Raw genomic sequence first — 23,700 nt, 5'->3', positions numbered from 1 at the left:
ACACTCAAATGTGTGAGAACAGAAAAAACAAACAAACAAACAAACAAAAAAAACAAGAAAATGGTTTCAAATTTCTATACTTTCTGCATACATGCTACACACACAGAAATAACATTTTAAAAATACTGTATGTCAAATAATTACTATATTTGTTTCAGAATTCCATTTTGTGTGACTTATTATGCAATTTTTGTACACCAAAACGGTTGTTGTGATAAAGTGTCAGCTAATTTTATGTGTAGTTTTTAGCCCATATTTAGCAAAAGTTGGGTATTATTTGATAATTTCATACAAATGTTGTAACTATTCTGCTCTGGGTCTCTACGGGTCAAAAGCCAGTCCAATCTGGAGTTTTTACCTGGTAAGCCTTTAGAAAAGTGCCTAAAACCCTTCTAAAACCAAGCTGAAAGACCAGCTAATACACTTTTCCTGCCATTTAGTAGGGTTTATCTAAGGCGAACCAGTCACCATGAACATGATTGATTAATTCCTCTCGATTTGGACAGATTATTCTCTTAATTAACTTCCCTGATAATTACAGAACCAAAACTGACTCCATATAGTCAGTTCCCACGGGAGGTCGTCTGCATTTTTCAGGACTGAATGCTTGAGATTTTAAGTGACAATGGAAGTTCTGAAGAGTGACGTTTGAATGCAACTCTCTCCCTCTCAGACGCTCTTCTAATTGGCCGTGAACACAGTGTGACACGCCGCATATGCCAATGCAGCTCAACAGTCTTTAATCTTACAGATGTTTCTAGAAGTCCCTCAGCGGCTCCTTCAACTGCCCTGAGTTAAACATCAAGGCATATACACACCCACCCTTACGCAGACTCGCAGCTAACTTTTCTGACTGCAGTGGCTGCTAATGCGGGGTGAAAGAGGGAAAGACAAAGAAAAAAACCAAGCGAGGGGAAAAAAAAAAAAAAAAAAAGAGTACAGGGAGGGTTGAACTGAGGTCATTTCAACAGAAAAGCTATGAAGAAACTGCAGGGTGTGAAAGGGAAAAATCATTAAAGGGGTCATCGGATGCCCGTTTTCGACGTTGATACGATTCTTCAGGGTCTTAATGAAAAGTCCATACTTTGGTTAAAAATTCTCAATGGTTGTGTGAAACAACACATTTTTTGCCTTGTCAAAATGAGCTCTGCAAAAATCATCTCATTCTGAGGGATTGTTCCTTTAAATGCAAATGAGCTCTGCTCGCACCACCCCTCTCTTCTCTCTGCTGCTCTGACAGATTGTTTACTTTAGCTGCATTTAGCACATGTTTAGCCGCAAAACTTGCCAACTAGCATGTTATTAGGAAAGGTGATTGTAGAGATTTATAAAACAAAACTTATAATCACTTCTGCTGTAGGTAAAGCTGGACCATAAATGATTTGCACGAACAAACAAACGCAATCCACTGCATCTTCAGCGGCTCAGATGTTGGGAGTAAATGACGACCACTATGTTCATTATTACATCCAGCAACACAACACCTCAAACGCTCGGAGATATTCTTGTCTAATTTACATCCCTGCTCCGGCATCGAAACAATGAAGGTCGGACTGTTACAGCTGATCTGAGGTAAGACGCTCATGTCAATCAAATATCGTGGGAGCGGCCTCTGTTGTTGTGACGCCACACCGACAGGCATCTGAGAATGCCTCAATTTGAAAAAGGGGATATTATTTTTACAGATTAATTAAAAATCACTGCATGGATTTTTATCATTATAGGGTAGATTTGTACATACTCTGCCAATGCACATTAATGTTCAAACAACATGTAAAAGTGAACTTTGCATCCGATGACCCCTTTAAGAACTTGATGCATATTTTTTTAAAACACTTACGTGAATGTCCAGAAGAGGGCACTTTATAATACACCACTGGTCAAAAATTTGTAATCATTTGATTTTTTTATGTTTTTGAAAGGCTCTTATGCTCACCAAGGCTGCATTCATCTGCTTAAAAAATACAGTAAAAAATTGTAATATTATGAAATATTTTTACAAATTTAAAATGACTCTTTTCTATTTTAATATATTTTAAAATGCAATTTATTCCTGTGATGCAAAGCTGAATTTCAGCATCATTACTCCAGTCTTCAGCGTCACATGATCCTTCAGAAATCATTCTAATATGCACAAACTCAGGCTTTTTAAGTAGTATAGCAATGAAGTTAAGTGAAGTTAATTCTCAAAACATGAGTACCTGTTTTTCTGAGTTTAATGGGTCTTTAATACACAAAAATAGTGATGAGTAACAGGAGAACGTTGGGAAAGATTGTTTGCATATTCGCCAACTTCTTTACTATGGCACCATTTGCAATGTTTATTTTAAGGACAACTTTTAAACCTTCTGTGGTTTAGCTAACCTTGGTAGCGATAGCCTTTAGCTTAGCCAGGAGAGAAGACTTGTTGGCATAAACCACTTCTTCCTCTTCATTCTCCTCTCCTTCTCCTTCCATGATGGCACAGCTGTCTGCCGCCGGTAACTCGCACTCTTTATTGGCCGTCATCACGAGTTTAGAATACTTATACTCCAGCCTATCAGAGCACAAAGATAAAGCAGCACGAAGCTAATTAGCATAAACAAAGAGAGCCAAAAAACAAAAATAGTCAGAAGAATCATACTTTTTGTTCTTCTTCCAGAAGTAGCAGGTCAGGGAGACGAGCAGAACAGCACAGAACGCTCCAAGCCCAGCGCCCACTTTCAGCCAAAAATCAATCGCCTCACATGGAGACGTTCTCTTCAGCGGAAGAGTCAGTCCTCCGGTACACAGCCGAGGTTCAGTCCATACATACACGGTGTCCTTAGAATGAAATTTTGCATTACATTCAAAGGATTAGTTCACTTTCATAATAAAAATTTCCTGATAATCTACGCATACCCAAGTTTGTTTTTGTCAAAACACACATTTTTCTGTGATAAATATGTAGAAAAGCATTTATTTGAAATGAACATCTTTTGTAACACTGTAAATGTGTTTACTGTCACTTGGTTTAATGTATCCTTGTTGAATAAAAGTATTAATTTATTTAAAAAAAAAACAAAAAAAAAAACACACACCTTACTGACACCGGACTTTTGAACTATTATGTACTTAGTTTTTCCCTTTTCTATTTTTAAGTTATATGTGTCACTCAAGCATCATATTCAAGCTAGTCATCATCATCTTTCAAACTGAACCTGTCAGAAACACATGAACACCCACTGTGATTTTCTTCATCATTTTAGTTCTGGTAGCTTCAATTGAGGAATATTTCATATATGTGTCACCACATGGAGTTCTGAAGAAAACAAACTTACCCTAGATAAACCTCTGATGATAAATTCAGTGGAAGATTCACAAGTCACGACAGATGCTTCGGTTTAGTAGACAATTTATAACTTACATCAGCAAGGATCAGACTATTACTCTTACTCTCTGATTTGAACTATGCTTTACCTTGCAGTTTTCAATCAAAGGCAATTTTAATTGCACTTGGTACACAATCATTATAACTACTGTAATTTCTCAGTCAATAATATATATAGAATAATATAATAGAACTAAAGAAAGAATACCTGCACTCCTGCCTTACAGGCTCCTTCAATAGTGTGGTAGTCGACAGCAGTGCAGCGTGGACACGCACTAGAGCTCTCCCACAGGAAGTGGAACGTGCAGCCATCACAGGTTCCTGCAGGACACTCACTGACACAAGACAGAGGAAGTCAAACAAAACTGAAATTGGGATACTTTTACACTGCTGCCGCAGTTTTGTTATGTGGTCTGCTCTCGTTTTATAATATTATGACATAATGTATATATAATACAGTATATTAAATATAAAAGGCCTATTTCTCTCAAAGAGAGAAATGTGTTCGTTGTCCATAACATACGTCTGCCCATACCATAACCCCACTGCCACCATGGGCCACTCAATCCACAACGCTGACATCAGCAAACCGCTCACCCACACGACGCCATACATGCCGTCTGCCATCTGCCCTGTACAGTGAAAACCGGGATTCATCTGTGAAGAGAACACCTCTCCAAACTGCACATTTTAGAGTGGCCTTTTATTGTGGCCAGCCTAAGGCACACCTGTGGAATAATCATGCCGTCTAATCAGCATCTTGATATGCCACACCTGTGAGGTGGCTGGACTATCTCGGCAAGAAGAAGTGCTCACTAACACAGATTTAGACAGATTCGTTAACAATATTTGAGAGAAATAGGCCTTTTGTGTACATAGAAAAAGTCTTAGATCTTTGAGCTCATGAAAAATGGGGGCAAAAACAAAAGTATTGCATTTATAATTTTGGTCAGTGTATATGTGTGTGTATATATATATATATATATATATATATATATATTTATATTTTGTCTCATATTTATATACATCACACAGGCAGCAAATCAGCCGTTTGAACAAATCGAATGAATGAATGACTCAAAGACATGTACCGCCACATGCTGGCAAATTTAGTTTCTTATTTAGAGTGTTATTTCATAAAAAAAAAATAAGATAATAATAATAATAATAATAATAATAATAATAATAATAAACATTAAAGGGACAGTACACCCAAAAAAAGTAAATTCTGTCATCATTTACTCACCCTCATGTCATTTCAATCCTATCTTTTGTGGAATATAAAAGAAGGTATTTTGAAAGCTGTTTTGGTTACCAATGACTTTTACTGTATGAACAAAAAATACTGAGATATTTCTCAAATTATCTTCTTTTATGTTCCATAGTTTACATTAGGCTGTTGCAGCCTAAATGTTTATGTGTAATAAATTTATTGCTGAATCAAAAAATATACACTTCTTTCTAAAGCTACTATTTGTAATGCCTACTTGCTGCTTTGTCATTTAACACAATAATAGCTTTAATACACATAAATATATATACATATATAAATAAACACACCTTTGGTAATAAACAAAATTAATTTAATAAAAATAACACAAGACAAATAAATCAACTCAGTGGGCCTGCAGTGAGGTGATTTGATATGGCACGATGGGAGATGCCCTGTGCCAAATTTAGATTGCATTAACAGCAGTGTGCTTGTTTATGTGAGTGTGTGTGTACCTGGGCACAGATAGGTCTCCCCTCGCTGTCTTCTCCGGGTTACAGCGCAGTGAAACCACTGCATTCCTGCCTCTCGGACATGAGGTTGTGACCTGCGAAGATCTTTACAAAAAGACACCATTAAAAGCATAATGGATGACAGAAGGATAAGAACAAACATCACACTTTATTAGAAAACCCCTAAAACTAAAACCCCAAATAATCACATATGACAGGAACTTTAAGAGACACTTTAGGTTTGATGACGTGAATGCCAGTACCGATAGAAGAAGTGGACATCTGGGATTCTCTGGGATGCAGATGGAAATAGTTCTGGTCTGGCGGTTATTCCGTTAAGTGATTTCTCCACTGTGGCTCCTGTGGCACAAACACACACACAACCTGTCTTAGAGGACACATGGGGGTGACAGGCAGCACAGCAGGAAGTGCTCAGTAAACAGGACCACCCATAGATTCAAGTAATTAATCGTATTTATCACTAAACAAGAAGCCTGTTTTATATATGAGTTTTATACCTGAGAACACAGATGACAGGCACTGTGTAGAACTATGATAAAGCAACAGAAATCTACAGCATTTTTATTGGCTGCAGCTTGTCTAACATTAACGGCTATGAACACTAAAAATGCCAAATGTCAGGATGTTATGACCTTTTTATGAAAACACTGGTTCACCGTTGAATTGTACAAAGATATAACAACATCCCAGATTTTTATGTGAATACTGCATTTCATCTAGGTCCCGATAATGCTTAATTGAAAAGCTGGAAACATGTATTGATGCATTTGGTTTTAATTTAATGATTATTATATATACAAAAAAAAAAAAATAATTAAAAAAAAAAAAAAAATATATATATATATATACATACATATATATATATATATTTATTTGTTTTATTATTATTATTATTATTATTATTATTATTATTATTCTGGCAATATTTCTGGCAGGAATGTTGGGGTGTAATAGAATTACTTGTGTGTAAAAGTGTGTGAAAAATGTTATTCTGTTAGTTGTATACATTCTACATAATTGTCCTCTCATATATAATGCATTCAGATAATAAACCCAAAAAAATAACACTGCATGAAGATGTTTTATAGTTGCCACAGTCCCCAAGTGGTCTTCTCATTAACAATAGCAGCGCTGACAATGTTTTCGCTCATAGGTGATATTTCATACTTATTGAGCTTTGATGATTAAACTGCAAATGACTTTACTTCAGCTAAAAATCCTGTCGGGATTTAATTTATAATTAAATAAACCGTTAAGGCTGCTTTTCTCCTTTATTTACTGACAATAAAAAAGTCAGTTTAACATTTAATAGATCTCATAACTTACAACATTAATTTTGGCAGCCTTATTAATAAGTAATTTAAAAAAGAAGGAAATATGGACATGCACACACACATCAAGAAGTTAAAATAAATTTTTAGTTTTGAAATTATGAAGCAGGCTCACCCTGAAAAGTGTCAGCCAGGCTAATGGACTGAGAGGAAAGGGCCGTTCTCAAGCCCCGCCCATCAGATGGGATAATCGTTGATTGACAGAGAAAAGCCTCCACTGAACTTCCCAGCTGACCACCTTCAGTGCCCTCGTTGGGCAGGTTTGTGACGTTATCTCTGCAGACTGCAGCCTTGTGATCCTAACAAAGGACAGATGAATGAATAAAAAAAAAAAAATAACATTCTGTGATGTAATTTCTGCTCATTTCAGGTGTTGGTGTCGTACCTCAGCTCCACACAGGCTGATATTAAACAGGTGGTAGTACTTTGTGCCTTTCGCAGTGAAGCTGGGCCCGTTCATAATGGACCCAGCTGAGTTCAGAGCACTGAAGTCATACTGAAGAGTCCGATTCTGGTCCATGTATGTGAACGAACAGTCGCTGAAACACACACTGTGCTCCTATAATTTAAACATTCAAGAGAGAACTGTCACACACTTATTAGTTATTATTCCTGAAGTACTTGATGCCTGTTTTCTTAACCACTAAGCCATTGGAATAAAGACTTATATACACAGTTGAAGTCAAGAGTTTACATACACCTTGGAAATCTGCAAAACGCTAATTATTTTACCAAAATAAGAGGGATCATACAAAATGCATATTGGGTTTTTTTTTTAGTACTGAGCTGAATAAGATATTTCACATAAAAGACATTTATAACTATTCCACAAGAGAAAATAGTAGTTGAATTTATAAAAATGACCCCATTCAAATGTTGACATACACTTGATTCTTAATACCGTGTTGTCACCTGAATGATCCACAGCTGTTCCCTGAACAGTTAAACTGTCTGCTGTTCTTCAGAAAAATCCTTCAAGTCCCACAAATTCTTTGGTTTTTCAGAATTTGACTATATGATTTTGAAGTCCATCTTTTCACACTGAGGACAACTGAGGGACTCGTATGTAACTATTACAGAAGTTTCAAATGCTCACTGATGCTCCAGAAGGAAAAAATTATGCATTAGGAGCCGGGGGGTGAAAACTTTTGAACAGAATGAAGATGTGTACATTTTTCTTATTTTGCCTAAATATATATATATTTTTATTTAGTGCTGCCCTTCAGAAGCTACAGAAAATACTTGCATGTTTCCCAGAAAACAAAATAAGTTAAATTTACCCTGATCTTCAAACTCAAAAAGAAATACCTTGTTGCTTTTGCTGCCTGGCCCACACGGCTGGCATGCTTCTTTGCCATAGATGTGATGCCCAGACAGGACAGTGTTTGGAGGGCACTCTTGGCACTGGTTGGTCTCTTTATCAATGTAGTGTCCAGCTGCACAGGGCACACAGGAGGAGCCGGCTCGCTGAGACTGCAGAGCACACGCCCGACACGCTGAAGCCACCCCGTCAATGGCATTAGTGACTGTCACAGAGTAAATCTTCACCATGTCATTAACATACTGACGCACCTGATGGACAGTGGAAACGATCATTATGACTACTGTCATACTATCAACATGTCTTTTTTAATCAATGTGTGTCTGCATGCATTTGTACTGACATCACTAGCCTGACTGGTGCGTTGAAAAGCCCAGGTGAACGTGACAGAAGAGTTTTCAGTCATGATGTGCGTGTAACTCTGTTTGGTTTTACTCCCGTCCCATGATTCAATGACATTTGTGCTTCTTCTGTTCACATCCTGAAGCAACAACAAAATCAATAACACTTTAAAAAAAGAAATCTGAGCACTTTTAGTAAACCTAAAGAGATAGTACAACTAAAAAACACAAAAGATATTCTGAAGAATGTTGGTAACTAAACATTTTCAACACCCATTGATTTCTACAGTATTTTTTGTCCATGCTATGGAAGTCAGTGAGACCTGATACCATTTATTTATTTTTTTTTACCATTCTTCAAAATGTCTTAATTTTTTGTTCCACAAAAAATTTGGTATTTGGTATTTGTTCCACAAAAAATTAGTCATACAGATTTGGAATGACATAAGGCATTCATATGATGACTTAATTAATTTTTTCCTAATCTTCAATTTTATTTTTATGGACCAATTGAGGCCCTGGACCACAAAACCAGTCTTAAGGTTTTAAGTCTTACCAGTCTTACCAAAATTTCGGCCGCCGAAAATGGCATTTTCAGTTTTTGTCTGAAAGAGAAACTTGACCCTTATAATCTCGTAGGAATATAAATATTTGGGTTATTAATTTAATAATTAAAAACAAAAACAAAAACAAAAAACAGATTCTGTTGCATAGAACTGAATAAAAATTATTAACATTAATGTATTTTCTGCCCAATTTTATTGTTTTATTTTCAATAAAAGTGTGGTTATTTTATTAGCTTGTATTTTTTATTTTGTATTCAGTATCATTAAAATTATTGAGTTTAATTAAATAGTCAAAATTATTTACCATTATTTAATAAAATAATAAATAATTATTAAAAAGCATTTTCAGTTTCATTTCGGTTTTTGGCCAAGTGCATCCAGAAAATTCGTTTTCGGCCTAGAATTTTCATTTTGGTGCATCACTACTGATTATTTTTCATTTTTTGCATACATTGTGATTGTTGCAATAAATTTTACGTTGAATCACATAAAATATTTATTTTTAAATCTACAATTTGTAATTTCTTTTTGATACTTTTATTTTGCAATTAATTATATTAAATAAATCAACACATCATGTAATTAATTAGATTAAAAAATTGAATCGACTGACAGCTCTAGTTTTATTATATATTTTACATATTTCTGTGGACAGAAAGGGTTAATGTGGGGGGAGAAAACATTTTGTTACCATTACACACCAATTACTAACGGTCATGAAAGAGTTAAAAAGTCAAAAAGATCAAATCTACTGTAAAAAGTAACGCAAACACGCTCACCGTCATGAAGTAGAACTCGCAGTCAGCTGAGCAGCTGGTTTCAAACTCAAAAGTGATCCGGCCGTACTCACTGCCGGATGCTCCGCGAACTGACACAGGCAACCTGAGGTGACAAACAATGCAGACTCATTTTTAAACAGACAGCAGAGGTTATGTCAGGATAAACACTTCTACACACACCCCAAATTTTTATAGTCTACCTCACACAGCAGAAACGGTCACGTACAGCATTTTAACCATGCTAATCACACAAGGCTTTAATGAGCTTTAATGAGCAGTGGGCGGCACTTGAACAGTGTAGTCGTGTGGAGGTGGACAAGCACTTGAGGACTCACTTGAATCCAGGCACCGTGAGAGTTAATATGAGATAATCGTTATCTGAACGACCTGCTCCCGGTTGTACATGATCACCTGCAACTTCCCAACCTAAAACACACAAAATCTTCAAGACATGAAGGCACAAATGCACACATACAATGAGAAGAACATGTAGAATGTTTGGTAGAAAAGTCTATTTTAAATTATCAATGATGCAACAGCGACACCTAGCAGCAGAAACAAACATGACTGCCATATGCTGTAACACCGTACTCATGTAATCCCTCACCATTCAATCCATCACAATTGTTGTTGGCCACGTTGAAGCAGGATGTCTTCATGTTGGCAGGCAGCACGTTCCACCACTTGTACTCATACCCGAGGACAGGCTCCGTGCCAGCTGGACAAGGCTGGCATGCTACAGATGCCACACAATCCATGTTTAATATCTTTCGGCTGTTTATTTGAAATCATGTTCATGCTTTGGAAATAATCATGTTTTATACGTCCTTCTTAAGGTGTTAGGATGGTTTATCACCTTTGACCCCGTCAGAGTAAGTCCCGTGTGGGCAGGGAGAACAGGTGGCAGTGTCGTTGTTATAGAAACCCGGATTACAGGGTGGACAAGGCTCACGGTGACCAGAAGGTGGCAGTGTTACTGCACCAGCAGCAGCTTCCAAACAAATCTGAGGCTCTACCCACTTATATATGACCTGAGTCTATGAAAGAGAGCAGCATTTATGTATTCAATTTTAAGTTGATTTGTTTTGGTTTTTATATATATAGAATTACTTTACCTTTCCATCTTTATCACAGGTGCTGTATGTCTGAATGTAGTCTTTTTCTGAGCATGGAGGTCTACTTTTGCACATGGCAGAGCCTTCTGCTGTTAAAGATACAAGATACAAGATAAGAGTTATACTGTGCCTCACATAGACATGAATAGTTTAGAACTGGACCATAAGACTAATGCAAGCAAAATTATTCAAAGAATAATCAAAAGTATGTATTGTGATATGAGAAAGACTATGTTTGAGCAATTTGTGCAAATATATAATTCTGATACATTTGTTTCATACTAATTCAGTCACTTAAATAATGCAAATAGAAATCTTTTTAATGTTTTCCCTAATTTGTTTTAGACAAGCAAAAGAAGAGGAAAGTAAATATGCTTTTGAGTTTGTGGAAGAGAAAAATAATTATCAGACATTTTACATAATATGAAAGTGAGTAAATTCTATCAAAATCTTAATTTATTTGTTTGTTTGTGTACTACTCCTTTAAAATCAAATAGCTTAATCTTTGCATAGTGCACAGAAAATTTCAGGCATTTCTACTTTCTTTCTGTTTGTCAGCCAAACCCATTTGACCTGAAACGTTTACTTGAAGTATCACATGATTTTAATATTGATGATTTAGTAATATAACATGCGAAATTCACATTCGTGTTTCGCTGATGTTGGTTAATGGTCAGATGTTACGCAGGTAAACAAATAAAAAGGTTTTACAGTGCATGCATAAATTATCATGCAAGTTGATATTCTGATCATTTTTTTTTTTTTTTTAAATCGAAGCACATTCTATTTTTTGACAAATTTATCTTCCTGAATCTGGCAGTACGTTTTGGAAGATCATTTTTTAAAACCCCCCAAAACTTACTGCCAGATTCTTGAAGGTAAATTCTTCAAACAGTCGTACAAGAGGACGTGGTGCTGGTCCTTCAAGAGTCATTCTCAACTTATTTGTCTATAAAGAAGGATTATACAGTTGAGGTCAGGTTTACAATGTTAAACGTTAATTATTTTACCAAAATAAGAGGGATCATACAAAATGCATGTTATTTTTTATTTAGTACTTACCATAATAAGGTATTTTTACATAAAAGTATAAACATATTACATGTTATAATAGTTGAAGTAGCTTAATAGTATAAAAGTGACCCTGTTCAAAAGTTCACATACACTCAATTCTTAATACTCTGTTGTTGCCTGAAGAGTTCAAACTTGCACTGATGTTTCAGAAGGCAAAAAACAATGCATTAAGAGCCAGGGGGTGAAAACTTTTGAATGGAATAAGGATTTGTACATTTTTCTTATTTTGCCTAAATATCTTTCCCCCCCATTTAGTGCTGCCTTTCAGAAGCTACAGAAGGTACTTACATGTTCCCCAGAAGACAAAATAAGTTACATTTACCCTCACCTTCAAATTCAAAAAGTTTTCACCCCCAGCTCCTAATGCATTGTGTTTCCTTCTGAAGCATGAGCAAGTGTTTAAAATTTCTGTAATAGTTGCATGAGAGTCCTTCAGTTGTCTTCAGTGTGAAAAGATGGATCTCAAAATCATACAGTCACTGTTGGAAAGGGTTCAAATACACAAAAATGCTGAAAAACCAAAGAATTTGTGGTACCTGAAGGATTTTTCTGAAGAACAGCAGGCAGTTTAACTGTTCAGGACAAACAAGGGACTCACAAACAACTATCACTGAACAATAAAAAAACAGTTGTGGATCATTCAGGTAACAACACAGTATTAAGAATCAAGTGTATGTAAACTTTTGAACGGGGTCATTTTTATAAATTTAACTATTATTTTCTCTTGTGGACTATATGTAAACATATTTTATGTGAAATATCTTATTCAGGTCAGTACTAAATAAAAAACAACAACATGCATTTGTATTATCCCTCTTATTTTGGTAAATGATTAACGATTAATGATTTAACTAATTGTCAGCTTTGATCAACTTATGAAGCCCTGTCAGTTTCCTCAGTTTTGGAAACCTTGCCTTAATACGCATGTTTTTTAGGTCCTACTACAAGCACATACAATAGTCAACATTTGAAGTGGATCAAAACCTTTCATCAAAGTTGTCCTAATTCCAAAATAATACCCACTCTTGTTTTAGGACAACTTTGATGAACTTTTTTGATCCACTTCAAACTTAGACTACTGTATATCTGCATTTACAGGCCTATGCATTTACCAGAAATCAGCCTGTGTGGTATCTATATGTATGTACTTACAGGCGTAGTGTGTCTTTGTGTTGCAAGGTGTGCAGGAGCTGGCCCCTCGGCCAGAGTATGTGTCCCGTGGACAGGACTCACAGGACGACGAGCCCGGGGTGCGACTGAACGTCCCAGGCTTACACGGAAAACACTCCGATGTATACGCCACGCCTGAAGGAGAAAAATGGTATCATGTAATCTTTCAATGAGGAGAAGCTCATTTTTTTCCAGATTAAAATAGAGAACACAGTGATAGCATTTCCTCACCTTCAATCCGTATGTTCTTCAGGAGTACAGGTTTGACTGCTTTAGAGGCGAGTGTGACTCTAGTGGTTCTCCAGTAGAGGATATTAGTGCCAGAATTCAAATTCACCTGATCATATGAGGAAGACAACTGCTTTCAACATTGACAGTGTAAGAAATATTTCTTGAGCACCAAATAAGCATATTAGACTGATTTCTGAAGGATCATGTGACACTGAAGACTGGAGTAATGACGCCGAAAATTCAGCTTTGCTTCACAAAAATAAATTAAATTTTAAAATATACTCAAATAGAAAACAATTATTTTAAATTGCAATATTATTTCACAATATTTCTGTTTTAACTGATTTTTTGATCAAATAAATACAGCCTTGCTGTGCAGAAGATACTTTCAAAAACATTTTTAAAAATCCCAAACTTTTGAGTAGTGTTTAAATATGAACGTATATAATAATACTAATAATAGCTTATATGTAGTTGTGTTTTTTGACTTACACTATGTGTTCCCCACTCTCCATGAGTAGTCAATTTGATCCATTTTTTATTTGAGTCCTGGTCCATTTCTTGACACTGGTCGTTCTGAATCTGTCCAAAAAACATTTTGATTTGAACAATAAAAGAACAGCTGCTTTTGATATCTTAAAATATCTTCCCCACAAACATCCCAGAGCCATAATGAGATCCAAACTTACGAAGAACTCAAAGAAGATGCTGTTATCCACATACTGGTAGTCAAAGGACACTGACCCCGGCTTCTTCAAATGTACAGTGTAGATCAGAGACACGGTACACTCATCCCGGTTGGACTCCAGATACGAGCCCTGAGCGACCCACTTTGCGCTAAATGCACACAAATACACAACAACACATGCACACATTGTGGTGACTACAGTCTTGGGTTATATAACAGGATAAAAATAAATGATTGGTTTAATACTTGTATTGTTTCATGTCCCTGGAAGTGTGCGTGTGCATGCACGAATAAGTCTGTGTATGCTTTAATCTAACCGTAAATAAGTAAATAAATAAATAAGTGCAGGGAAAGGGCAAAAATACAGTGTTTGTTGCAAGACTTTGATGAGAACAAACAAATGAGAACTTGGACTGGGAACAGTCATTTGACTGGCTGCAAGTAAAACTGTTTGTCATATGCACAATGTTTTATACATGGCTGACTTCTCCAAAGGAACTGACCTGCTGCAGGTGGACGCATTCTGTCCATTTGGTGCGTTATCAGGGTTGGTTGCCAGGCTGCTGAATCCAGGAGGGATGTCATCCCACTCATCGAAACGCAGGCCGCTGCCCAGCGAGTAAGTGCCAGCCGCACACTGAGTGCACTCCTGAGCAGACATCTCCAGAAACTCCCCCGCCTCGCATGAGAATGCTGACCGAAGGACATAACAAAATGCACGGTTAATGCCATAGGAAACCCATAATGACCGGATCAATTAGCAATCTGAATACTGGGTGGGATCAGTGCATCAAAATAATTATTATAGACCTGAAATCAGTAAAGCCATAATATTCAGCCCACTGATGTACACAACAGGGAAAGAAAGACAAAAATAAGAAAGAACGTTTGTTAGATCATGCTAGCTTTTTGGCTAAATAAATGAGTAATGTTTGTTTACTTTTACCACCATACCAAATTCTATGGAAATAATAAAAAAATAAAAACAAAAATAAATAAATAAATAAATATAAAAAAAATATGTAAAAAAAAACTAAAATAAAGAAAAAATATATTTAAAAAAATTACAAATAAAATATAAAAATAAATTAAAAAGATAAAATATATAATAATAAATAAATAAATAATATAAATAAAATAAAAAAGATAAAATATAAAAAAAATTAAATGGAACACAAATCTATAAAAAATAAAACAAAAATATATAAAAATAAAAAACTAAAAAAAAATATAAAAACAAAATAAAACTAAAATATAAAAACTAAAAGCAAAATATAAAAATAAAAAATAAAATACAAATACAAAAAAACAAAAATATACAAAATAAAAGATAATATATAAAAAATATATATTATATTATATATATTATATTATATATTTTATAATATATATTTAAAAATATATATATATCTATATATATTTTTTTGTTTGTTTGTTTTTTGTTTAAATATATAATATAATATAATATACCAAATGGATGGATGGAAGAAAGAAATAGTTTCTTTGGCTAAATAAATGAATAAAGTACTTTCTATGGCTATGTAATATACGCATGCAAGCTACAATATATCATATTTCATATCAAGCTGCATATCAATTGCAGTTTAATAATCAATCTTTTCTGTAATATAAAAAAAAAATCTGTTACAGACAACATTCAACAGAATTCCAAGCTTTTAACTTATATAACGAGACACATTTTTAATTAAGCATGAAATAAGGTGAAATGAGTGGGACCCATTTTATACACAGGGTACATATAAAACAAAAATGTATCGGTACTGCTTTTTTTTTTTCCCCACCTTTGTAGTCTTGGTCTTGCCAGAAGAAAGGAAAACTCATTTCAATGACAGAGAATGATGAATATTTATGAATATATTAATAATGTGCACAGTAAGACCACAGACATTTATTAATCCAGTAAAAAGGGTAATTTTTCAGATTGCCTTTAGCTACTTTCTTCCATACTACACTTGACTAAAATAAAACGCATGGGCCGACGACTCTGTGAGGTTTTGGGAATGATTTCTCAGGGGCCATTGAACATATTTTGTCCGAGAGGAAATTCCTCTGGGATGATAAGGGTGACAAAAAAAGCTGTTTAAATACACACACTTGCCATTCAGAATGCATGGAATCAAATTAGTGCACGCACTCATGCATGACCATCCAAATAAACAAGCAATGCCCAATTCCCCAATCCCAAAGTCCCCTCTTCCTGTCTGTGTAACACAGTACAAAATGTGAACCTACTGCAGTCGGTGCCCTGCACAGGTTCTGGTAGTCCTGTACACTCTCCTGGATTCAGAGGAATGGCCACCCTCCATCTGGACCCAGTGCTGTCACACTCCGTGTACTGAAAGTAGTAGTCCGCCTGCGAGAAAAACAAACAACACATCTAAATTTAACAAGATACTTGTGTTTTGTGGGTGTGGATGTGTGAAGTTTGACTGTAAAAGAGTAAAGCACATGGACATTTGAGAATTTTGTGGATTTAATGCAGAGGACAGTAAAACAGGTCTTGAATGCATGAGTCATCTGTCCTGAGTTTGCTTTGGTCGCACCCTTTCCTCTCCAGACATCAGCATTGGTGGGGTTTCAAATGTGAGGGATCATAAGTTTTCAAACAAAGGTAATTGTGGGAATTTTATTTCACAATTCTGACTTTTTTTTCCTTGCAATTGAGAGTTTATATCTTACAACTCTGTTTTCTCAGAATTGTGTGACAAACTCGCAATTGCGAGTTATAAAAAGAGAATTTCAAGATATGAAGTCAGAATTGTGGGTTATAAACTTGCAATTTGGACTTTTTTCTCAGAATTACATGATTTAAACTACAATTGGGAGTTATAAAGTCAAAACTGCAAGATATAACGTTAAAATTGTTGGATATAAACTTGCAATTCTGACTTTTTTCCTCAGAATTGCGTGATATAAACTGCAGTTGTGAGCAATAAAGTTAAAACTGCGAGATATAAACTCACAATTCTGACTTTTCTCAAAACTGCATGATATAAACGACAGTTATAAAGTCAGAACTGCAAGATATAAAGTCAGAACTCACAATTCTGACTTTTTTCTCAGAAGTGCGACATAAACTGCAATTGCGAGTAATAACGTTAAAATTATGAGATATAAACTCACAATTCTGACTTTTTTCTCAGAACTGCCTGATATAAAGTGCAATTGCAAGTTATAAAGTCAGACTTGTGGGATATAAACTCACAATTCTGACTTTTTTTTCTCATAATTGCGTAAAATAAACTACAATTGTGAAATTATTCTTATTCTTATTTTAAAAATTTGTAGTTGGGAGTTATAAAGTCAGAATTGCAAGATAGATATCAAGTCAGAACTGTGGGATATTTTTTTTCTCAGAAATGTGAGTTATTAATCAGAATTGCGTGACAAACTCAGTTGCAAGTTATAAAGCCCAATTTTGAGGGGGAAAAAAGACTTATTTTCTCAGAATTGTGAGTTTATATCTCATTATATATCTCAAAAGTGTCACAATTGCAAGATGTAAACTCGCAATTATGAGAAAAATCTCATAAATCTGACTTTTTTCTCAGAATTGCAAATTTATTTCTCGCAATTGTGAATTTATATCTTGTAAATTTTGAAGTCAGAATTGCAAGATATAAAGTAAGAATTGTGGGATGTGAACTTGCAATTGCGAGTTATAAAGTTGAAATTGCGTGAGATAAACTGGCAATTCTGACTTCTTTTCTCAAAAATTTGTGATACAAACTGCAATTGGGAGTTATAAATTGCAAGATATAAAGTCAGAATTGTGGGATTTTTTTTTCCCCTCAGAAATTTAAGTTAAAGGAGAAGTCCACTTCCAGAACAACAATTCACATATAATGTACTCACCCCCTTGTCATCCAAAATGTTCATGAATTTCTTTCTTCAGTCGTAAAGAAATTATGTTTTTTGAGGACTTCCAAATTGCAGTTTAAATGCGGCTTTAAACAATAAAAATAATACAATTTATATACTTTTTATATACTTTTTAATGTCAAACGCTCATCTTGTCTTGCTCTCGTTGAACTCTGTGTATTCTGGCTCAAGACAGTTAGGGTATATCGAAAAACTCTTCTTTGCATGTTCACTTTGCAAAGACTGGGTCAGTACTTCTACAGCAATGTAGGATGATTTTAAAATGATTTTTGAAGTTGAGGGAGAAAACACGATCTGAGTTTTTTTACATACCCTAACTGTCTTGAGCCAGAATACACAGAGTTCAGGCAGAGCAAGACAAGACGAGCATCTGAAATTAAAAAGTATTTCATTTGTATTGTTTTAATGAAAATAACCGATCGTTTCGCAAGATTAATACCCTTTTTCCTCGGCTGGGATCATTTACAACTGCATTTGGGATCGTTTGAAGCCGCATTTAAACTGCATTTTGACAGTTCAACTCGAGAAATGGAGAAAAATCCTGAAATGTTTTCCTTAAAAAAAACACAATTTCTTTACAACTGAAGAAAGAAAGACATGAACATCTTGGATGACAAGGGGGTGAGTACATTATCTGTAAATTGTTGTTCTGGAAGTGGACTTCTCCTTTAAGTCCGAATTGCATAGTATAAACTCAATTTATACTCAAGTACACAAATTTGAGCAACTCTTTCATTAAACAAATTTAAAAGAGTCATTGCAATAAATCAAAATGCACACCACTAATCAGCATATTACAAATCTACAGATTTTGCTGAGATGTGACCATTTTGTTTGGCCAAAATGCAACAGAAAAACTCATTTCTTTAGCATCACATTCCCACAGATCCTCCAGCACTTACTGAGTGACTGGGAAGGAAAGGCAGCCATCAGGAGGAAGCTGATAATAAAACCCAGAATGCCCTGCGGGTCAACATACGGGAGGACAGACTGAGAGACACAGCGCAAAACAGGAACAAGTCTCAGTTATTACCATACAAAAGCCTAGTCCATTACCACAGATACAGTATTAATGTGCAACTGATGGCTATAATGCAAGACAGCTCACTAAAATCATGTAATAATATCAACGCTTGCTGTGCAGCCATTATAGTCACTTTAGTACATTATAACAAAAGATTAATATTTCAGTACTTATGCAATTACTGCTTATCAAATCTTGTCACATGAAGAATCAGATTTGAATGTCAAACCGTAAATTTTCCAATGTATGTAATCCTGTGTAAGCCTGTTGTGTCAAATATGATTAAACACATATGCTAACCTTTTTTTTTTTTAAATCTAAATGTTCAATAAACTGTACCATTAAAAAACTGATGTGCCAGATTTAGATTATTAATGCATCTTTGAGGGAACTGCATACAAATACCATTTGATTTCTACAAATGCATAAGCCAAATAGGTCAAATTCTGCAATACTGTTCCTTATTCATAGCCAAACCCTGCAGACAATCTTTTGGTTTATGGGACAGACAGGGATTTTAACAGTCACAGTTTTTCCATGCACAAAGGCCAGAGGAGGTGCTGAGCTCTCAGTGAAAGCGGCTTCATCAAGGCTATTCTTAGCATCATATCACCAGGCTCTTGAGATGGGCACGCAGGGCTGACCATCGCTGTGAAAAGCTCCGCTTAGCACTTCACTGGAACCTTACTCATCCATTACCATAACATTAGACATAAAACACACCCTGGCAGGATTCTAACATATCATTTCAGTGATGACAAAGGCATATTTAAAATGGGACACCCATCCCAAACAGCAATCTGACACCAATCAATATACTGAGACAAAAAGCATATCAGCTTCTTAATCAATATGCATCTGAAAAGCTCAAGATATCTTACTCTGCCATAATCAAAAACACAAAAGACTTAAGAATAAACTGACATTCATGACTACATTGACTACTGACATTCATGACAAGCTTTATTATTTAAAAAAATATATACAGGACTCAGAAATAAACTGCAATAGTGGACTATAAGTGATTTCAAAGAACCTAAATGTATATTCAGACCTTAAAAGGGTCACTGAAGAAACCACTGACAGAATTTACGCTACTTGTAAAAACTTAGGACTCATGTCAAGCACTTCTAAGCTTCCAGAGAGACAGTTTTAGGCTCCTCAGGAAGCCTCTTGCAGAACTATCTTTTATAAAAGAGTGTTTAGATGTTCTCCAGAGGGATTTGACACTGTGACAGTCTGATTTCTTTTCACTTTTTACATGATAAAGCAAAGAAAGAGACAAATAACAATTGAATTGAGCATCTAAATAATATTTTAACTTACTCAGACAGCGTACTTCTCATTAGTTGCGGCTTTTCAATCTGTGCAGAGTATCTGACGCACCTGTTACTTTGGATATTGTAAGGTGTGACAACCTACATCATCCTTTTGCACGTGTCAGTAAAAAAAAAAAAATCCTGAAAGTACAATAAACGTATGGCAAACCAAAAAAACACATGCTCTGAAAACAAGCAGGCGTGTGCAAAATCAGATTTATGAAGTGGACGAGAGTATTGAACGCAGTGAACGCTGACTATGAACGCAAGAACATGAGCGGGAATGATCTCTCACCTCTTTACACTGGCGCAGGTGAGCGGCAAACGCCGCGGACGCGTTCAAGATGAAAACGCAACACATCCACGCCGTATAATCCCATATAAAACGGCTTCGGTGGCGGACAATGGTTTTCCTCGTGTGCTCCATCGCTTGCTGAACGGAATAACGGGACCGTCCCATCATATCAGCGAGCGACGTCAACACAGAACGTCATCTGACGGAGCCGGTTTGAAGTCTTAGAAAATGACGTCACAGCGGTGTTACCCAAATTAGGCCCAAAACTAGTAGCCTAAAATAGTACATATCTACTCAATAGTTTTAATTCTCTATATTTTGAGGGTAGCCATCTAATTCATTGTATAACTCGCACACACCGTGGAGTCATGAACATAATAAAAACAATATCTGTGATATATTCGAATAAGAACAATGAGCATTCAGACATTGCTTTTACATTGACTAATAAAATAATGCAAAGGGTTTGTAATTGTTATTCATATGCACACCACAAGATGGCAGTCGCTTCAAAGAAATTGCATCCACAGTAAGAATATTTAAACAGCATTTTCTAATTTTTTCACAATTATGCATTATGTACAATATTTGCATTTTCAAATTTTATATTCACACCACTTGATATATGTTAACTAAAATGCGATTAAAGTGAAACTTTTAATTAGTTACTAGTCACAGCATAAATATACACTTTTTCTTAAACATTCAAATAATAATTAATAATTAACTGTGGTTTTGCATAATCATTCAACTTTTACTCAACAGTATAAAAAAAATTCCATTAAGAGAAAATCCAGACTCCCTACAATAGTCATCATGGCCTGTCTTCAAGCCATTAAACATTTTACTTCCGTAGCATGTGTATATTATTTCATTTATTGTCAGCATCCACCATAATTGTTCACAGAACAAAAATTACAACATGTAATACAACTAAAATACTGATGCATTTAGCATGACTGACTCTTGACAGCAACGGACAATAACCTGCAAAATATTTAGTGTAAAATGCATGTGTCCGAGTGTCCTTTGCATAAAAAAAATAATAATACAAAAAAACTGTCCAAATATATAAATTATAGATTTTCACCTGTGCACACATAATCAAAACTGTGAGGCTCCCTTCTGATAGACAACTGACATTTTATTATGAAGGTGCACCATTCAAGTCTCATTCAAGTGTCTGAATCACGTCATCTTCCAAAATCATGAAAGTACATATTGGCACACAGACAGAGGAGGAAAATGAGACTTATGGAATAATAAATCAGACCACGAAACTTAGGATCCAGATCACCTTGACGATACCAGACTATCTGCAAAAATAAAAAAAAACGTGTTTTAAATAAAGTTTATGCATCTTACTTTGTACTGTATATATAAACAAAAACTCACCCCAAAGAATCAAACATCATGTTGCAGCATTGTGAGCATGTAGCACAGTAAAAAACTAAATTGTAAAACTCCCATGACTTGACAAAGATGATCAACAAATGAAGATTTTGACTTAGGTTAATGATTATGAAAAAGAAAATGAAATCAGACCTACCAGATCATAGATAGAAATGTATAAACAGAACTAACCAGCACCAATACAGAAGAACAGATCATGATGATGCAGACCACAAAGAAGATATTTAAGGCTGTCGGAGGAGGTGTGGGGAAGACAAATGAACTGATGACAGTTACCTGATAAAGAGAAATCAATAAAAAAATTAAGAAGATTAAATTTTAAGACACAACTAACAAGTTGCAGTTGGAGAGTGAAGTGATCAGAATTTTTTTTTAACTCTAAAAATGCAAAGGGTGCAGGTTAGGTTATAGTATTTGTAAGTTGCTGTATAGAGTGTTTTCACAACGCATTATCAATCGACCATATTGGTGGCACTGAACATAAACAATGCCACTGAACTGAACAAAACTTGCATATTTTGCTGATTATTGCTGCTGAAAATGACCAATTATTGTCATGTTTTCGGCTGTACGAATCGGTCGGACCAAGAAAAACATCCTGAGTACTATAGACTGCCAAAAGTTATAACAAATCAAGGAAAAGAGTGCAAAAACACTGTCTGAGGAACAAACAGCGTTTATGGTTGGCAGAACTGAACCAGGATTTCCAGGGCAAGAATCTTGACGACATTTGTGGTTGTTCTTATCCTGTTTCCGTTCAGGTAGGTGAAATATTAGGCTAATATCTTAATTTATACTGCTTGTATGTATCTTTACAACCTATTAACTAGTTTGTCAAAATATTGCATCCTTCTCTATATGATTTAGCAGCTTCCACACGTTTTTCTCCATGGATTAGACAGCATAAATTAGCAGAACAGCGCATGAGTAGTACATTAACCACGCAATCCATGCTGTTGTTTACATCCGAGTATCGCCAATATGTCCGCGCATCCGGGTAACTGACCAAACCATACGTCTAGATAGCTAACTAAATGTGTGTGTGGTCACTAATACTCACTAGGACAAACAGAGATGTGAGTCCACCAATAGCCAGATTAACAATTGTTTGCTGAAAGAAAACAAAAGCTGATATGAACACATACAGGGGCTAAATTGTGTCTAGTTTGATTTAAATACATCTTCCCATGCATCGAAGTTCACATTTTACATGCATGCCAATTTATCCCTTTAATTCTGCTTCATAATCTTCTTCTAAAAGTCCTAAAATGTTTCTCTCACCCGTGTTAAAGTCTCTCCAAACAGCGTGTTGTCTGCGCCACTGGTGCGCGTCCTAAAATCAGCCATGTTGCTGGTGGGACTGAGAGGGTTTGTGGTCATGAGGAGCGGATCATCTCTGAACCCTCAGCCTCCTGCACTCATGATCAAGCCTGGAAGCACTTTCTCATTTCTTTAGATGCATAACACTCACTTATGCCTCTGGCCGAAGCAGCACTCATAAGCACAAAGAAAGCTACATCATATCTTGTAATGAAACACAGAGAAACATTGTTAGGAGAAATGGTCATGAGGTTATGTTTGTTATTTATAGGAAATTACAATGAAACGTGGGAATGGTTACAGAGAGAAGAGTTTGGCAATTTGCTAATCGAAGTGAAGTGGGCGTGGCTTAGTGGCCCAGACGATGACCCAGGTAAAATAGGTCTAAATTATTATTTTTTTTATATTTGAACTATTCACTGTTTTCTTCTGCTTCACCTAAATGTTTATAAAGATTCAGTGTTATTATTTAGGTGAAAATTAGTTTTAAGACCTAGTTGCTGAACTAATTTATGAGAACCAAGTTTCCATGTGGTACCTGTTACTTTTCTCACCGCTGACAGAAAGGGCTCAATCACAGTCGTTTGTGATTACTGGATGATACTTTAAAATAATAATTAATAATCTAATAATAATTTAATTAGTTAAATTAATTAATTAATTCACTTTGTTTTACTAGTAATCATTGTGCAATATAATATATTTTTTTAAATATATA

At 35.4% G+C, this 23,700-nt stretch overlaps 2 protein-coding genes across 5 annotated transcripts in view; both read right to left on the bottom strand.

Annotated features, from left to right (window-relative positions):
- The window catches only part of elapor2a (endosome-lysosome associated apoptosis and autophagy regulator family member 2a), a 32,305-nt gene extending 11,870 nt beyond the window's left edge, over positions 1-20,435 (bottom strand). For both annotated transcript variants that reach the window (XM_051135645.1, XM_051135644.1), the window contains exons 1-21: positions 20,250-20,435; positions 15,962-16,082; positions 14,212-14,401; positions 13,710-13,857; positions 13,513-13,602; positions 13,021-13,126; positions 12,772-12,924; positions 10,546-10,634; positions 10,287-10,467; positions 10,038-10,166; positions 9,766-9,856; positions 9,431-9,533; positions 8,088-8,225; positions 7,732-7,995; positions 6,809-6,982; positions 6,539-6,722; positions 5,335-5,431; positions 5,075-5,176; positions 3,558-3,684; positions 2,624-2,802; positions 2,365-2,536 (exon numbers count right to left, since the gene is read on the bottom strand). In XM_051135645.1, the coding sequence (XP_050991602.1) occupies positions 2,365-2,536; positions 2,624-2,802; positions 3,558-3,684; positions 5,075-5,176; positions 5,335-5,431; positions 6,539-6,722; positions 6,809-6,982; positions 7,732-7,995; positions 8,088-8,225; positions 9,431-9,533; positions 9,766-9,856; positions 10,038-10,166; positions 10,287-10,467; positions 10,546-10,634; positions 12,772-12,924; positions 13,021-13,126; positions 13,513-13,602; positions 13,710-13,857; positions 14,212-14,401; positions 15,962-16,082; positions 20,250-20,417 (3,006 nt within the window). In that variant the 5' untranslated portion in view covers positions 20,418-20,435. The remainder of the gene's footprint in view (positions 1-2,364; positions 2,537-2,623; positions 2,803-3,557; positions 3,685-5,074; positions 5,177-5,334; positions 5,432-6,538; positions 6,723-6,808; positions 6,983-7,731; positions 7,996-8,087; positions 8,226-9,430; positions 9,534-9,765; positions 9,857-10,037; positions 10,167-10,286; positions 10,468-10,545; positions 10,635-12,771; positions 12,925-13,020; positions 13,127-13,512; positions 13,603-13,709; positions 13,858-14,211; positions 14,402-15,961; positions 16,083-20,249) is intronic.
- A 304-nt stretch (positions 20,436-20,739) lies between these two features.
- Positions 20,740-23,333, bottom strand: tmem243a (transmembrane protein 243, mitochondrial a). 3 transcript variants are annotated; one of them, XM_051135661.1, is made up of 5 exons: positions 22,944-23,333; positions 22,723-22,773; positions 21,834-21,938; positions 21,645-21,721; positions 21,441-21,565 (listed from the first exon to the last, which is right to left on the bottom strand). In XM_051135661.1, exons 1-5 carry the CDS (start codon positions 23,040-23,042, stop codon positions 21,562-21,564), a joined length of 336 nt encoding a protein of 111 aa, XP_050991618.1. In that variant the 5' UTR covers positions 23,043-23,333; the 3' UTR covers positions 21,441-21,561. The 3 variants fall into 3 exon arrangements, with proteins under 3 accessions (XP_050991619.1, XP_050991617.1, XP_050991618.1); XM_051135660.1 differs by lacking the exon at positions 21,645-21,721 and having other exon boundaries at positions 20,745-21,565; positions 22,944-23,320; XM_051135662.1 differs by lacking the exons at positions 21,645-21,721; positions 22,723-22,773 and having other exon boundaries at positions 20,740-21,565; positions 22,944-23,328.
- Between the last annotated feature and the right edge of the window lie 367 nt (positions 23,334-23,700).

This window comes from Labeo rohita, chromosome 18 (genome assembly GCF_022985175.1).
Source record: "Labeo rohita strain BAU-BD-2019 chromosome 18, IGBB_LRoh.1.0, whole genome shotgun sequence".
NCBI lineage: Eukaryota > Metazoa > Chordata > Actinopteri > Cypriniformes > Cyprinidae > Labeo > Labeo rohita.
The sequence above is the reverse complement of the archived record's forward strand: the minus strand, read 5'-3'. Positions and strand labels throughout refer to the sequence as shown.

Excerpts from the sequence above, each read along its gene's own strand:
- tmem243a (XM_051135660.1), bottom strand. The coding sequence starts at position 23,042 with ATGACCACAAACCCTCTCAGTCCCACCAGCAACATGGCTGATTTTAGG. Across the intron at positions 21,939-22,722 it reads TCACATCTCTGTTTGTCCTA|GTAACTGTCATCAGTTCATT; the intron begins GTGAGTATTAGT and ends TCTCTTTATCAG. Across the intron at positions 21,566-21,833 it reads GTTCTTCTGTATTGGTGCTG|ATAGTCTGGTATCGTCAAGG; the intron begins GTTAGTTCTGTT and ends TTATTTTTGCAG.